Source organism: Melanostigma gelatinosum, assembly GCF_949748355.1.
Source record: "Melanostigma gelatinosum genome assembly, chromosome: 4".
Lineage (NCBI taxonomy): Eukaryota > Metazoa > Chordata > Actinopteri > Perciformes > Zoarcidae > Melanostigma > Melanostigma gelatinosum.
Genome location: NC_136637.1, coordinates 30,354,905 through 30,369,371, shown reverse-complemented (window position 1 = coordinate 30,369,371; position 14,467 = coordinate 30,354,905). Strand labels below are relative to the sequence as shown.

General features: G+C 41.9%; 1 protein-coding gene across 1 annotated transcript; it reads right to left on the bottom strand.

The window, feature by feature from the left end:
- Positions 1-2,526: 2,526 nt before the first annotated feature.
- Positions 2,527-13,435, bottom strand: jade3 (jade family PHD finger 3). The gene is made up of 11 exons (XM_079266940.1): positions 13,276-13,435; positions 9,060-9,119; positions 8,902-8,987; positions 8,658-8,815; positions 7,980-8,170; positions 7,208-7,419; positions 6,815-6,982; positions 6,614-6,730; positions 5,218-5,685; positions 4,522-4,639; positions 2,527-4,433 (listed from the first exon to the last, which is right to left on the bottom strand). Exons 1-11 carry the CDS (start codon positions 13,331-13,333, stop codon positions 3,643-3,645), a joined length of 2,427 nt encoding a protein of 808 aa, XP_079123066.1. The 5' UTR covers positions 13,334-13,435; the 3' UTR covers positions 2,527-3,642.
- Positions 13,436-14,467: the final 1,032 nt, after the last annotated feature.

Genomic DNA, 14,467 nt, shown 5'->3' with positions numbered 1-14,467 from the left:
GTGACGTAGAGACGCCGTATACGTCTCTGGTAGAGACCTGTCAATCAGCGTGTAGCCCCGCCCTAAAGCATCCACTGCTTTATGGTCTGTGTGACTCTAAATGGACCATAATGTACTAAATGAACATCATGCTGTATTGAAGAAGACTTGAAACTAGAGATTGAGACATAAACTCATGTTTACAATGTTTACTGAGGTAATAAATCAAGAGAGAAGTAGAGTCATTTTCTATAGACTTCTATACAACCAGAGGAGTCGCCCCCTGGTGGACACTAGAGAGGATGCAGCTTTAACACGTGAAGCTCTGAACCGGAGGTTGCCTCCTGGTTTACATTCATGTTTGCTCGCTAACCATTTTCTTCTTCTTTGTTCATTATTGCTGCCAACTGTCAGTTAGAGCAACAACCAGAAAATATGTATCAATACAATTTATTTATTTATATTGCGTCAAATCACATCTCGTCATCCGTTCATGTTTGTTCAGGATCCAAACAAACAAACACTACTCCATAGCGCCACCAGTGGTCAAACACGGCACAGGCTACCTTCTGTTTGCATCATTACTTTCCATTGGGCGCCGCTTTGCTTTGAAGGGTCACGAGCTGGTTCACAACATCGGTGTTGAACAGTGAGTTCTCCATTCTGTGGAACGAGGGTGAATGTGTACAGGCAGGCTTATGAACACGATCTAACACAAATATCTGTTCAATAAGCGGATCAAAGACGTCGTCTGTTGTCGTCATATGAACATAGAAGCTGAAGAGGCTTGAGAACGCTGCCCTTCGGCTTCCAGGAGCTCATTGGTTTGTTGTTTCTGTGCGTTTGTGATGATTTGGTGGTTCGGGTCGTCCTCAGCTTCTTCAGCGGGTCGATAAACCCGGAAGCAGCACTAACCACAGGGAAACTAGATTAAAGTGCACCGGCAGCACGTGAGCCACAGATTCAACACAACCGTAAATGATGACGGCGTTTCATTTGTGCTCGAGAGAAAAGTTCAGTTCAAGATCCACGAGACGCCTCAGGAGTCACTTCCTGGTCTTTGGACTTGTTCCGTTATTTATTCCGTCTTCTACTGAACACAGCAGTTCTGTGCATTACTCTGGCATCAATACTGCGCTTATTTAAAGTGTGCATATAAATACACCGTGTGGTTTGGGGCCCTTGAGGTGGGCTGATAGATTTGGGGCCTCAGAAATGTGCCTGTGTTCAAAAAAGTACTTGCATTTACTAAAAAAATGTGTTATTTACTATATTAACCCTCAAAATGGCAAAAAACCCTCTTTTACATATATATATTTTAATTTATTTAACATAAATATATATATAATATACCAGTAATATATTAAATAAAAAAACATTTATTTTATTTAACATGAATAAATATATATTAATACATATTTTATTATTTTAAAAGAATTTCAAAATAAAAGCCCCACAGAGTGAATTCTAACTGGAATGCTTGTGATGAAGCGTTTAATAACCTGTTTGTGTCAAACATTATGAATATGTCTCACCCACCCAGTCCCACCCTTTCAAAATAAAAGCCCCACAGAGTAACTATCTTAACATGAAGCTCAGACTGAGCTTCATGTTAAGTTCACATCTTTCCATCACAAATACAGAAATGTCATTTTCAAAGCTATGGATCTCAAACAAAGATGTGCAGAAATGATGGGAGACGTTTGTGGACTGTCCATCACGAAAACAAGATTCAATCCAAGAGTACGAATCTAAAATGCAGAGAAGAGCGAAGCGATATCTCAATGGAACCTCAATGACACTACGGTAACATCAGCGTGTGTGAATATTGCGACGTCTTCGGGCAGCAGAAGCCACACTGTGGACATGTCTGGAGAACATCAAGAATGAATGTTTGTGTGGTAAAAATGAGTCGATACAAAGAAACAGAACGAGTGAACCAGATGTTTATTATCAAAACAAACAGAGACGATGATGAAGGCCGGTCGTGTGACGACGATGAAGGCCGGTCGTGTGACGATGATGAAGGCCGGTCGTGTGACGATGATGAAGGCCGGTCGTGTGACGACGATGAAGGCCGGTCGTGTGACGATGATGAAGGCCGGTCGTGTGACGATGATGAAGGCCGGTCGTGTGACGACGATGAAGGCCGGTCGTGTGACGACGATGAAGGCCGGTCGTGTGACGATGATGAAGGCCGGTCGTGTGACGATGATGAAGGCCGGTCGTGTGACGACGATGAAGGCCGGTCGTGTGACGACGATGAAGGCCGGTCGTGTGACGACGATGAAGGCCGGTCGTGTGACGATGATGAAGGCCGGTCGTGTGACGATGATGAAGGCCGGTCGTGTGACGACGATGAAGGCCGGTCGTGTGACGACGATGAAGGCCGGTCGTGTGACGACGATGAAGGCCGGTCGTGTGACGATGATGAAGGCCGGTCGTGTGACGATGATGAAGGCCGGTCGTGTGACGACGATGAAGGCCGGTCGTGTGACGATGATGAAGGCCGGTCGTGTGACGATGATGAAGGCCGGTCGTGTGACGACGATGAAGGCCGGTCGTGTGACGATGATGAAGGCCGGTCGTGTGACGATGATGAAGGCCGGTCGTGTGACGATGATGAAGGCCGGTCGTGTGACGATGATGAAGGCCGGTCGTGTGACGATGATGAAGGCCGGTCGTGTGACGATGATGAAGGCCGGTCATGTGACACATCTGTTTCACACATTTCTTGTCATTGTGAGACGAGAACTCTTGATTTGAAATGACATCATCATCTAACAGAAAGCTAACAGCGTAACGTGTTCTACTCACAGGACGTCCTGTCCAAACAAATGACATCACTACTTTACAAATATATAAAATAAAAACAAAACGACAGATGTGCAAGAAACAGCTGCAGTGGAGTTCACTACTAATCTGCTGCATCACGACTACGTTTACATGCTCATTAATATTCCACTTTCATTGTGAATATTCAGAATGTAAACATCATATTCTGTTATTGTGAATGCTGACGTTCTACTTTTACATATTGTGATGTAACGACGTCTCCGTGAGATTCACTGAGGATGAGACGTGGAGACGTGGAGACGTGAACATGAACGGCTGCAGACGGAACATTCGTCTTCATGAACCATGAAAACAGATTAGTGGGAATATTGTCTGTCAGAATAAAAACTGAATACTTGATGCATGTAAACGTCGTCGCTTTGATTTGATGTTTGAAGTCTCAATAAAGTCGAGCGTGTTGAACATTATTTACATCCCGATGTGAACGTCTAATGTTCAGAGGTTTCCACCGAGTGTCGGGGACGGGGGACGGGGGGGACAGGGGACGGGGGACGGGGGGGACAGGGGACGGGGGGGACGGGGTTAATACAAAGTTGTGCAGAGTACAAAATGTAATTCTAGTCACAATGAGAAGGCAAACGATGATAATCTCAGAAGACTGTTCCTCTCCGACACAGAGCTTCTTCATGAGTCCCGCAAAAACCCCTTCATGCAGACTCTGCAGCATCCACTGGGTCCTGGTCTGGGGCCTGGTCTGGGGCCTGGTCTGGGTCCTGGTCTGGGGCCTGGTCTGGGTCCTGGTCTGGGGCCTGGTCTGGTCCCTGACGAGTCTGGCACTTGGAAAAGGACGGAGCCGCCGTACGGCCGTCACCTCTGCACGGCGTGCCTGGAGCCCAGAGACGGTGGTTTCCCTCGGCTGACCCCCTTCCCGGCGGCGTCCGGCTGAGGCGGGCCGACCCGCTGCCGCCTCCCTTTGGACTCCGGCTCCGAGTCGCTGAGCTCCAGGTCGGGACAGTACCCGTCGCTGTCCTGGTGCGACCTGCCGCTCTTGGCTCTGTGCTCGGGCTTGGCCCACAGTCTGTCCTTGGCGGAGGAGCCCTTTCGGGAGAGTTTGTCAGAGGCCCGCAGGTCCTCCGTGGTCCGTACCAGGTTAATGGTGGCCTCCTTGAAGGACCTGCCGAAGTGCTCCATGGCGGACTTGCGTAACCTGCTCTTGTCCAGCGTCGGATTGGAGGCGTCCTGGTCGCCGGGCGTCTGGCAGGAACTGTCCTTCTGCGCCACGAACTTCTCCGAGAGTCCGTTGGATTTGCGGTCCTGGTCCGGTTTGCCGTTGGACGAGTGGCCGGCGTGCAGCGCGGCGTGCAGGGCCAGCGGTTTGCCTCCGGGCAGCGAGGTCGGACCGCGAGAGGCGCTGGAGGAGGACAGGCGACCGTTGGAGCGCTCCTCTCGGCGACCGCGTCCGTGCAGCTGAGGCTTCCCCTGACCCAGACCCTCACCTTCCACGTTACCGCTGTTGTCCGGGCACAGCGGCCCGTTACCGGAGGACTTGGAGCCGGGGGTTCCGTTTCCCAGGCCGGAGGGTTTGGGCATCTTGAGCTTCAGAGTGATCCTCGGAGGAGGACGGAACAGCAGGCTCTCCGCCGGAGAGGAGGGAAGACCTGAAGACAAGAGAGACGAGGACACATGTTCAGGACCGCGGCTGCGAGTCAAAGGTCTCAACAGAACGCTGGCGGACGGACGGCTCACCGGCACACGGCTCCTGGTTCAGCAGCTTCACGTGCAGGTTGAACATCTGCTCGTGAGCTTTGCTCTGCAGCACCTTCAGCTTCTCCCGCCGGCTCACCATGTAACACAAGTTCCTCACCTGAGAAACGGCAGAAACAAATTCACGTGTGAGACTTCATGGTCACGATGCTGAAGATCAACCAACAGTTGATTCGTTAAAACATCTCTGTCTCTACAAACCGAGACAACCGGTTGAACTGTTATTCATCATAATCTTTCTGCTGCGTCTTTCTTTTATGATAATAAACAAATGTTTTGGGGTTTTGTTCTAAACGAGTAATTAGAAGACGCCACCCGAGGCTTTAGGAAACTGTCTCATCAGCATTTCTTCTGCCATAAATCCTGCGTCGGCTGGACGTTTGGACATTTACATCGTTTTGTGCGTCGCCTGAACGTTGAAAGAGTTTTACTGCTGATGAACAGATCTCATGAAGGATCAGCTCAAGACGTTCAGTGGCTTCACAAACAGGAAATAGTTCATCGTTTTCCGTGTTCTGTGTGAGATTAATGAGACGTTTATTAGCTATGATACGACACTAAGCTCATGAAGATAATGTGAGCTCCAGAACTCATCCATATGAAGACGTGTATTGAGGTTAAAGTTCATAAACAGCCTAAAGTCTCAGTTACACCCCCGTCCCGTAGGAGCACACCCACCCTCTCCAGGTCCTGTCTCAGGTGCATGAACATCCTCATGCGGGTGTGGATGCTGTCCTCCTGCGGCTGCAGCACCAGGTTCTCCTCGTCCTCTTTGGGGGGCAGCAGGGCCCGGTTGAAGTTGGCCCTCCTCTTCAGCTTCCAGTACTGACAGATGAAGTCCAGGAGGCGCGCCGGCAGCCCGAGGGCCCGGGACAGGTCCTCCTGCTGGACCAGGGTGTAGAACTCCTCCTCCAGCTCCTGCAGCCTCTGGGCCCGCTGGCCGCCGCCCACCTTCTGGGCGTCGCCGGCGGGTTTGGAGCGAGCCGGGCTCAGACCGGCCTCCCCGGCCTTCTTGGACTGGCTGTGCTTCAGGCAGTACGACTTGAACTTGACCTCGTCGCCTTCGTCCAGGATGGTCTTCATCTCCAGGCTGTGCTCGAAGGCGCACGTCACGTGGAAGGGGGTGGTGCAGTTCTTCACCGAGCACTGGGGACAAAATGATGCTTATGAAAAGCGTCTCCTCTCTCATTCATCATGACTTTATTTTCATATAAAATACATTCTGACGCCTCAGAGAAACCAATCAATGATCAACGCTCTACGATGATCAGCTCCCAACCTTTCTGCAGCTTTTCACACATTTCACTGCACGAGTTGTTCCACAGCTCATTCATTCATGTTTAATGATATCTCGTTTGTTTAATCCGGACTGTCGGAGTCTCGTTATTATTTTGTCTCCAGGAGACAACCTGCGTGTGTTAAAGCTGCATTCTCTCTAGTGTCCACCAGGGGGCGACTCCTCTGGTTGTATAGAAGTCTATAGAAAATGACTCTACTTCTCTCTTGATTTATTCCCTCAGTAAACATTGTAAACATGAGTTTATGTCTCAATCTCTAGTTTCAAGTCTTCTTCAATACAGCATGATGTTCATTTAGTACATGATGGTCCATTTAGAGTCACACAGACCATAAAGCAGGGGATGCTTTAGGGCGGGGCTACACGCTGATTGACAGGTCTCTAACAGACCATAAAGTAGGGGATGCTTTAGGGCGGGGCTACACGCTGATTGACAGGTCTCTAACAGACCATAAAGTAGGGGATGCTTTAGGGCGGGGCTACACAGTGATTGACAGGTCTCTAACAGACCATAAAGTAGGGGATGCTTTAGGGCGGGGCTACACGCTGATTGACAGGTCTCTAACAGACCATAAAGTAGGGGATGCTTTAGGGCGGGGCTACACGTGATTGACAGGTCTCTAACAGACCATAAAGCAGGGGATGCTTTAGGATGCCCCTGAAACTAAAAGGAATTAATTAGAAAAGGAACTATTTCTCCGGGTGCAGTGACAACAAGACCGCCCATTGTTTCCCGTCTTCACGCTAAGCTACGCTAAGCTAACTAGCTGCACTCACCTGGATACAAGCGCCGGTCTTCCATTTACACAGACTGCAGATGAGCGACCAGCGGCTGGGCGGGATGTGGGACACTTTGGTGATGGGCTCCATCCTCTCGGGACAAGCGATGCTCACCTAGGAAGGGACGGCAGGGTGAGGTCATTCAATGCTCCCTGAGTGTGTGTGTGTGTGTGTGTGCGTGCGTGCGTGCGTGCGTACCTCTGGGATCCACAGAGCACAGCTCACATGAGCCCACTTGGTCCCGGCTCTCGTAGCCTTCATGGCTCCTCCCTTCTGAGGACAGAGGAGACACTGAGGGTCGATGCCGAGGACGCACGTCCTGCACAGCCAGTTCCCTACGGGCACTTTGACGATTCCATAGCAGGCCTGAGAGGAGGACACGGAGCGTTTACTGAAGGATGCTTCATATCAACGGCACAAGAATACACATGATTCACACATGAGATCATGAAAACAAAAGCAACAATTAAGAAGAGACGCTACAGTAGAATAAAAGACTGAAAGAATAGATATCAGCACGAAAGCTCACCGGTTCATGACTCACATGAAGACGGTGTCTTTGTGTTACGAGTTCTCTGAAATGAGAGTTACCTGGTGCACACAGATGTTGCACTTGTCACAGAACACCATGTCGTTTCCCTCCTCGCTGTCGGGCGAGCGGCACACGTCACAGATGACGTCCTCGTCGTACTCGATGCCGAGGCCCTCCACCGTCTCGATGGCGTGCTTCATGTTGTCGTGACACTGGCTCTCCAGAGCCTCCATCGCTCGCTCCATCGTCAGCTCGTCCACAGGCTCCTCCCCTAGAGGACAGACGCACACCGTCAGTCCTGCAACGTACTCGCAGCGCGATGCTGGACCTTCTGAGGAATGACCCCGTGACATTAGTGTGTTTATGGATATGCATGTATGTGAACATGTATGTGAACATGTATGTGAACATGGAGGTACATGTGAAAGATAAGTAACATTTCACGAAAAAACTAAAATAACGGCGAGGTAATTAAGCGAGGCCAAATATGATGAAAAATAAAGCCATAAAACACCAGGAGGTCATATTCAAACAGGTGATATAAAAGCATTAATGTGAGTGATAAGACACACAGCTGGAGGAAGAAGACGTGGTGCCATGCAGCCAACATCCACAGATGATTATCACCAGACGGAGCTTCAGACATGAAGCCGTCTGCAGACGACTCAGCTGACAATACAGGAGGAACGTTCCATCAATGAGATGTATGTATTTAAAAATAAACTTCAGCTGATGCTGCTGTCTTCTTACGGAGGGAGGAGTCGTGCAGTAACAACACATCTGTCTCATGGATCATAAACGACAGAGTAGCAGCGAGCGGCTTCTCCTCACCCATGCGCTCCAGCTCCCTGTTGAGCGCCTGCAGCCAGTGGAGGTCCGCGTCGTCCAGGTCGTAGCGACACATGGCCTCGGCCAGATCCTTGATGTCCACGTAACCCGGCTCCGTGGACTCGCGGCTGGAGCACTGGATGTGCTTCCTCTGGTGGGTGTAGAGGACCTCTGTGGGCTTCTCCTGCATGACTCTGAACACACAAGACACATCTTAGCACCGGCATGATGGGATTATATGTTTCATGAAACACTGACCGAACCAGCAGGATAACCCTTTCATAGAGTCTCTGGCTTCTCTAATGCTCTAGTTCAGATGGTGACGTCATGCACCAATGGAGAGCAGAGAACGTTTCTTTCACGTCCAACTCTGTGAAGTCAGGTTGAGTTTGGACCAAAGCACAGTCGGTGGCTGTTGACGGTTCCGATGGTTCAAAGGAGAGATTGTTAATCGCATGTTTTTTAAGTTAATAAGTTATAACAATTGTCCAAAAATGATTGATTCTATGTTCACATTGTTCATGCGCCATGTTTCCATCACTGCTGAGTCATGAACACTGAGTGGTGATTGTAGTCTTCATCGCTGAAGACGAAGGACTCGTGTCAGTGGGTCTGTTGTCCGGAGTGAAACAGACTTCTGACTCAGTTAACCCCGTCGCTCTGACAGCCGGACAGCGTTACCTGACCGACGGCTCTGGGATGGTGTCTGGACTCGCCAGCACCTGGACCCCCTTCTCCCACTCCTGCTTCCAGGCGTCCGCCAGCAGGTAGTAGTCCTCCGGGGACACGTGGTGGGAGTCGGGCAGCTTCATGGCGCTGATCAGGTCTTTTCTGAACACCTGAGGGGTGAGACAGCAGCAGAGTGAGACACCCGACCTGACCTGTGAACAGAGCTCAGCTGCGACAGCAGAGGACGGGAACTTACTTCAGCCGGTTTCTTCTGGTTGGAGGCCGGAGCTCCAGGTTTGCCGCCTCCATACTTGTTGGAGGAGCAGAAGGAGGTGGAGGGACCTGATGAAAGAATGACACGTGTGAATAACAGAGCAGCAGAGAAGAAGAAGATTCACGCTCACGTTGACTCACTCTCATTGTCTGAACTGTCGCTGCTGCTCGACGACCTGAGACGTTTCATCCTGTAACATCCTGAGGAAGAGGAGGAGACATCAGCCGCTACTTCAACAAAAACTGTGTTCAACCATGAAACATCTTTCATACAGGCTGAGAGACCAACACATCCAAACACACAACCAGTAGCTGCCCTGTGTGTATTAATCACATCAGAAATATACACATATTACAGATATATTAATACAAGTATGAACGAATATATTTATATATATATTATACCAGTAAATATTTATACTAGTAATATATGTATGATTACTAGTATAAACTAATATATGTATTATTACTGGTATAAACTAATATATGTATTATTACTAGTATAAACTAATATATGTATGATTACTAGTATAAACTAATATATGTATTATTACTGGTATAAACTAATATATGTATTATTACTAGTATAAACTAATATATGTATGATTACTAGTATAAACTAATATATGTATTATTACTGGTATAAACTAATATATGTATGATTACTAGTATAAACTAATATATGTATTATTACTGGTATAAACTAATGTATGTATTATTACTAGTATAAACTAATATATGTATTATTACTAGTATAAACTAATGTATGTATTATTACTAGTATAAACTAATGTATGTATTATTACTAGTATAAACTAATGTATGTATTATTACTAGTATAAACTAATATATGTATTATTACTAGTATAAACTAATGTATGTATTATTACTAGTATAAACTAATGTATGTATTATTACTAGTATAAACTAATGTATGTATTATTACTGGTATAAACTAATGTATGTATTATTACTGGTATAAACTAATATATGTATTATTACTAGTATAAACTAATATATGTATTATTACTAGTATAAACTAATGTATGTATTATTACTAGTATAAACTAATGTATGTATTATTACTAGTATAAACTAATATATGTATTATTACTAGTATAAACTAATGTATGTATTATTACTAGTATAAACTAATGTATGTATTATTACTGGTATAAACTAATATATGTATTATTACTAGTATAAACTAATATATGTATTATTACTGGTATAAACTAATGTATGTATTATTACTGGTATAAACTAATATATGTATTATTACTAGTATAAACTAATATATGTATTATTACTAGTATAAACTAATGTATGTATTATTACTAGTATAAACTAATATATGTATTATTACTAGTATAAACTAATATATGTATTATTACTAGTATAAACTAATATATGTATTATTACTAGTATAAACTAATGTATGTATTATTACTAGTATAAACTAATATATGTATTATTACTAGTATAAACTAATATATGTATTATTACTAGTATAAACTAATGTATGTATTATTACTAGTATAAACTAATATATGTATTATTACTAGTATAAACTAATATATGTATTATTACTAGTATAAACTAATATATGTATTATTACTAGTATAAACTAATATATGTATTATTACTAGTATAAACTAATATATGTATTATTACTAGTATAAACTAATATATGTATTATTACTAGTATAAACTAATATATGTATTATTACTAGTATAAACTAATGTATGTATTATTACTAGTATAAACTAATGTATGTATTATTACTGGTATAAACTAATATATGTATTATTACTAGTATAAACTAATATATGTATTATTACTAGTATAAACTAATGTATGTATTATTACTAGTATAAACTAATGTATGTATTATTACTAGTATAAACTAATGTATGTATTATTACTAGTATAAACTAATGTATGTATTATTACTAGTATAAACTAATATATGTATTATTACTAGTATAAACTAATATATGTATTATTACTAGTATAAACTAATATATGTATTATTACTAGTATAAACTAATGTATGTATTATTACTAGTATAAACTAATGTATGTATTATTACTAGTATAAACTAATATATGTATTATTACTAGTATAAACTAATATATGTATTATTACTAGTATAAACTAATGTATGTATTATTACTAGTATAAACTAATGTATGTATTATTACTGGCATAAACTAATATATGTATTATTACTAGTATAAACTAATATATGTATTATTACTGGTATAAACTAATATATGTATTATTACTAGTATAAACTAATATATGTATTATTACTGGTATAAACTAATATATGTATTATTACTGGTATAAACTAATATATATATTATTACTAGTATAAACTAATATATGTATTATTACTGGTATAAACTAATATATGTATTATTACTAGTATAAACTAATATATGTATTATTACTAGTATAAACTAATATATGTATTATTACTGGTATAAACTAATATATGTATTATTACTAGTATAAACTAATATATGTATTATTACTGGTATAAACTAATATATGTATTATTACTGGTATAAACTAATATATGTATTATTACTGGTATAAACTAATATATGTATTATTACTAGTATAAACTAATATATGTATTATTACTAGTATAAACTAATGTATGTATTATTACTAGTATAAACTAATGTATGTATTATTACTGGCATAAACTAATATATGTATTATTACTAGCATAAACTAATATATGTATTATTACTGGCATAAACTAATATATGTATTATTACTGGTATAAACTAATGTATGTATTATTACTGGTATAAACTAATATATGTATTATTACTAGTATAAACTAATATATGTATTATTACTGGTATAAACTAATGTATGTATTATTACTGGTATAAACTAATATATGTATTATTACTGGTATAAACTAATGTATGTATTATTACTGGTATAAACTAATGTATGTATTATTACTGGTATAAACTAATATATGTATTATTACTGGTATAAACTAATATATGTATTATTACTAGTATAAACTAATATATGTATTATTACTGGTATAAACTAATGTATGTATTATTACTAGTATAAACTAATATATGTATTATTACTGGTATAAACTAATGTATGTATTATTACTGGTATAAACTAATGTATGTATTATTACTAGTATAAACTAATATATGTATTATTACTAGTATAAACTAATATATGTATTATTACTGGTATAAACTAATGTATGTATTATTACTGGTATAAACTAATGTATGTATTATTACTAGTATAAACTAATATATGTATTATTACTAGTATAAACTAATATATGTATTATTACTGGTATAAACTAATATATGTATTATTACTGGTATAAACTAAAGGTGACTCCAGGCTGTGAATGAGGACGGATATGACATCACACTGACTAGAGGTTTCTGGGTAACAGGAAAACAATGTCCGCCTTGTTTACATGTATTTCTTCATATATTGTATTTAATGTACTAATATCCGTAAGTACTGCGGTCAGAAACATAACAGAGTAAACAGTGTCCGCCTTCATCAAAGAGCCGTGTTGGAGCCAAACACACACACTGAAGTTAGCTTCTGATTCGACAATATAGCGGAAAGTTAACTTCATTCATTGCTGTTCAATGGGATCTAGGTGCAAACAAAGCAGTAACATCTCTATTTTATTTACATTTAACTTAATGCATTACTGTTCAATGGGGTCTAGGTGCAAACAAAGCAGTAACATCTCTATTTTATTTACATTTTCACAAACAAAATAAGGCTTTCATAAATCTTAAACTGGGTTTCAAAGAGGCTCTGGCTTCTCTCTAATCTAGTCCAGCCTTGATCAGATTATGTATAATGGTTTTGGTAAGAAACCCGGTTCAATGTGGTTTCCATGATAAAAATGTTTTTTACAGGCCTTAACAAAATAAGGCATTTATTTTATAGGCCTTAACTGCCAAATCGGAAGCTTCAAATGTGAAGCTAACTTCCTCTCAATCACACGCACACACACAAGCTAACATCCGGGCCTCTAGCGGGCTGCACTGCAGCCTGTGGAGGAATCAAACGTGGGCGCCACCACCACACAAAGATGTCACTTCCTAGATCCATTAAGACGAAACTACCACACAGCTCGACCGGGTCCGTTAGTCAGAGTAGTAACGATCATTTGACGGACACGAGCGCGCGCAAAGCTAACGGTCGCGAGCATGAACGCAGCAGAGAGAGAGAGAAAGAAGGCCTCATCCGGGGTATTTCCTGCCTCTCTCTCTATCTCTCTCCTAACACACGCGCATATTGTTTCACATTCCTCCCCCCGTTTTTACCTCCACTGCTGTCCGCTTTATTCCAGCCACATATCCGCCCGGACACCGCGTCCAACATGTACCTGTAGAAAACTATATCCGAGGCTCTGGTTGGTTGTAGCTGCGGGGGTGAAAATCTGGAGGTTTGTATCCGACTACAGAGGGGATCTCCTGGGCAGCAAGTCGGTCCACCACGGCACAACGGCTCTATTGTACCGCGCCTCCCGCAGGGTCCTAAACCCCGCCGGCTTCCCTACGACCAGGGTGCGCTCGATTCGTCAACTGGCGCTAACCCCCAGTGGTGGTGGCAGAAGGACTCAGTAGTAAAACATTGGCATACAAATATACTTATAGTAGCAAAAGTAAAAGTACTATTTCAGAATAAAATACTTTATTGTATTGTAATTATTGATGAATGTGTTGCTTTTATGTTGCAGCTGATAAAGGAGCTCAATTTTTACTACTTTATATTCTGCTTTTAGTTTAATCTATAATAATACATCATTTATGAGTTCATTATTATTTTGTATTAACTGAATCTGAAAAGAAAGTAAAAAGGGAGTAAAAAGTACATTTATAAGTACCTTCAGTATATATATATATATGTAAATTGTACTTACCGTAAGTAGAGTACTTGAGTAAATGTAGTTACACTCCTGTCAACCTCGATCCACAGACCACAACAAAGAATCAAGCCAATGCAGAAATAATAATAATGATACAACATAAACACAAACTTTTACAGATTGATACACTTTAAATACTTTTGCATTATTCGGGGAAGATGTGGTGCAGGCTTTCTTCAAAAACCCACCGTTTGTGACATCTGACACTGATCACAAAGTAAATATAATATAATAACTCTGATAATAAATAACCAGTCAGGTGTTCTACAGCGTTTCATAAAGACAGGGTGTCACTCTGAATGTCCGAACAACAAATCACAGACAGATGTGCGTTCACGAAGACAAACCGCTGGACAAGAACTGGTCGAGTACAAAAAGGTTGACAGATATAGAGAGACGTCCCTCGGTTTGTTCCTCTGAACAGAAAACGTTCCACGTTTTCATTTTACTTCAGCTAATCCTGATGAATGAATCACTGATGAGAGGTCGAGCAGCAACGAACACTCGAAAACCAAAAGAGGAAAATCCTGCCGACATGCAGTCAGCAGTCACACGGACTCTGTTTACAGCTCGTCCACTAACGTCAA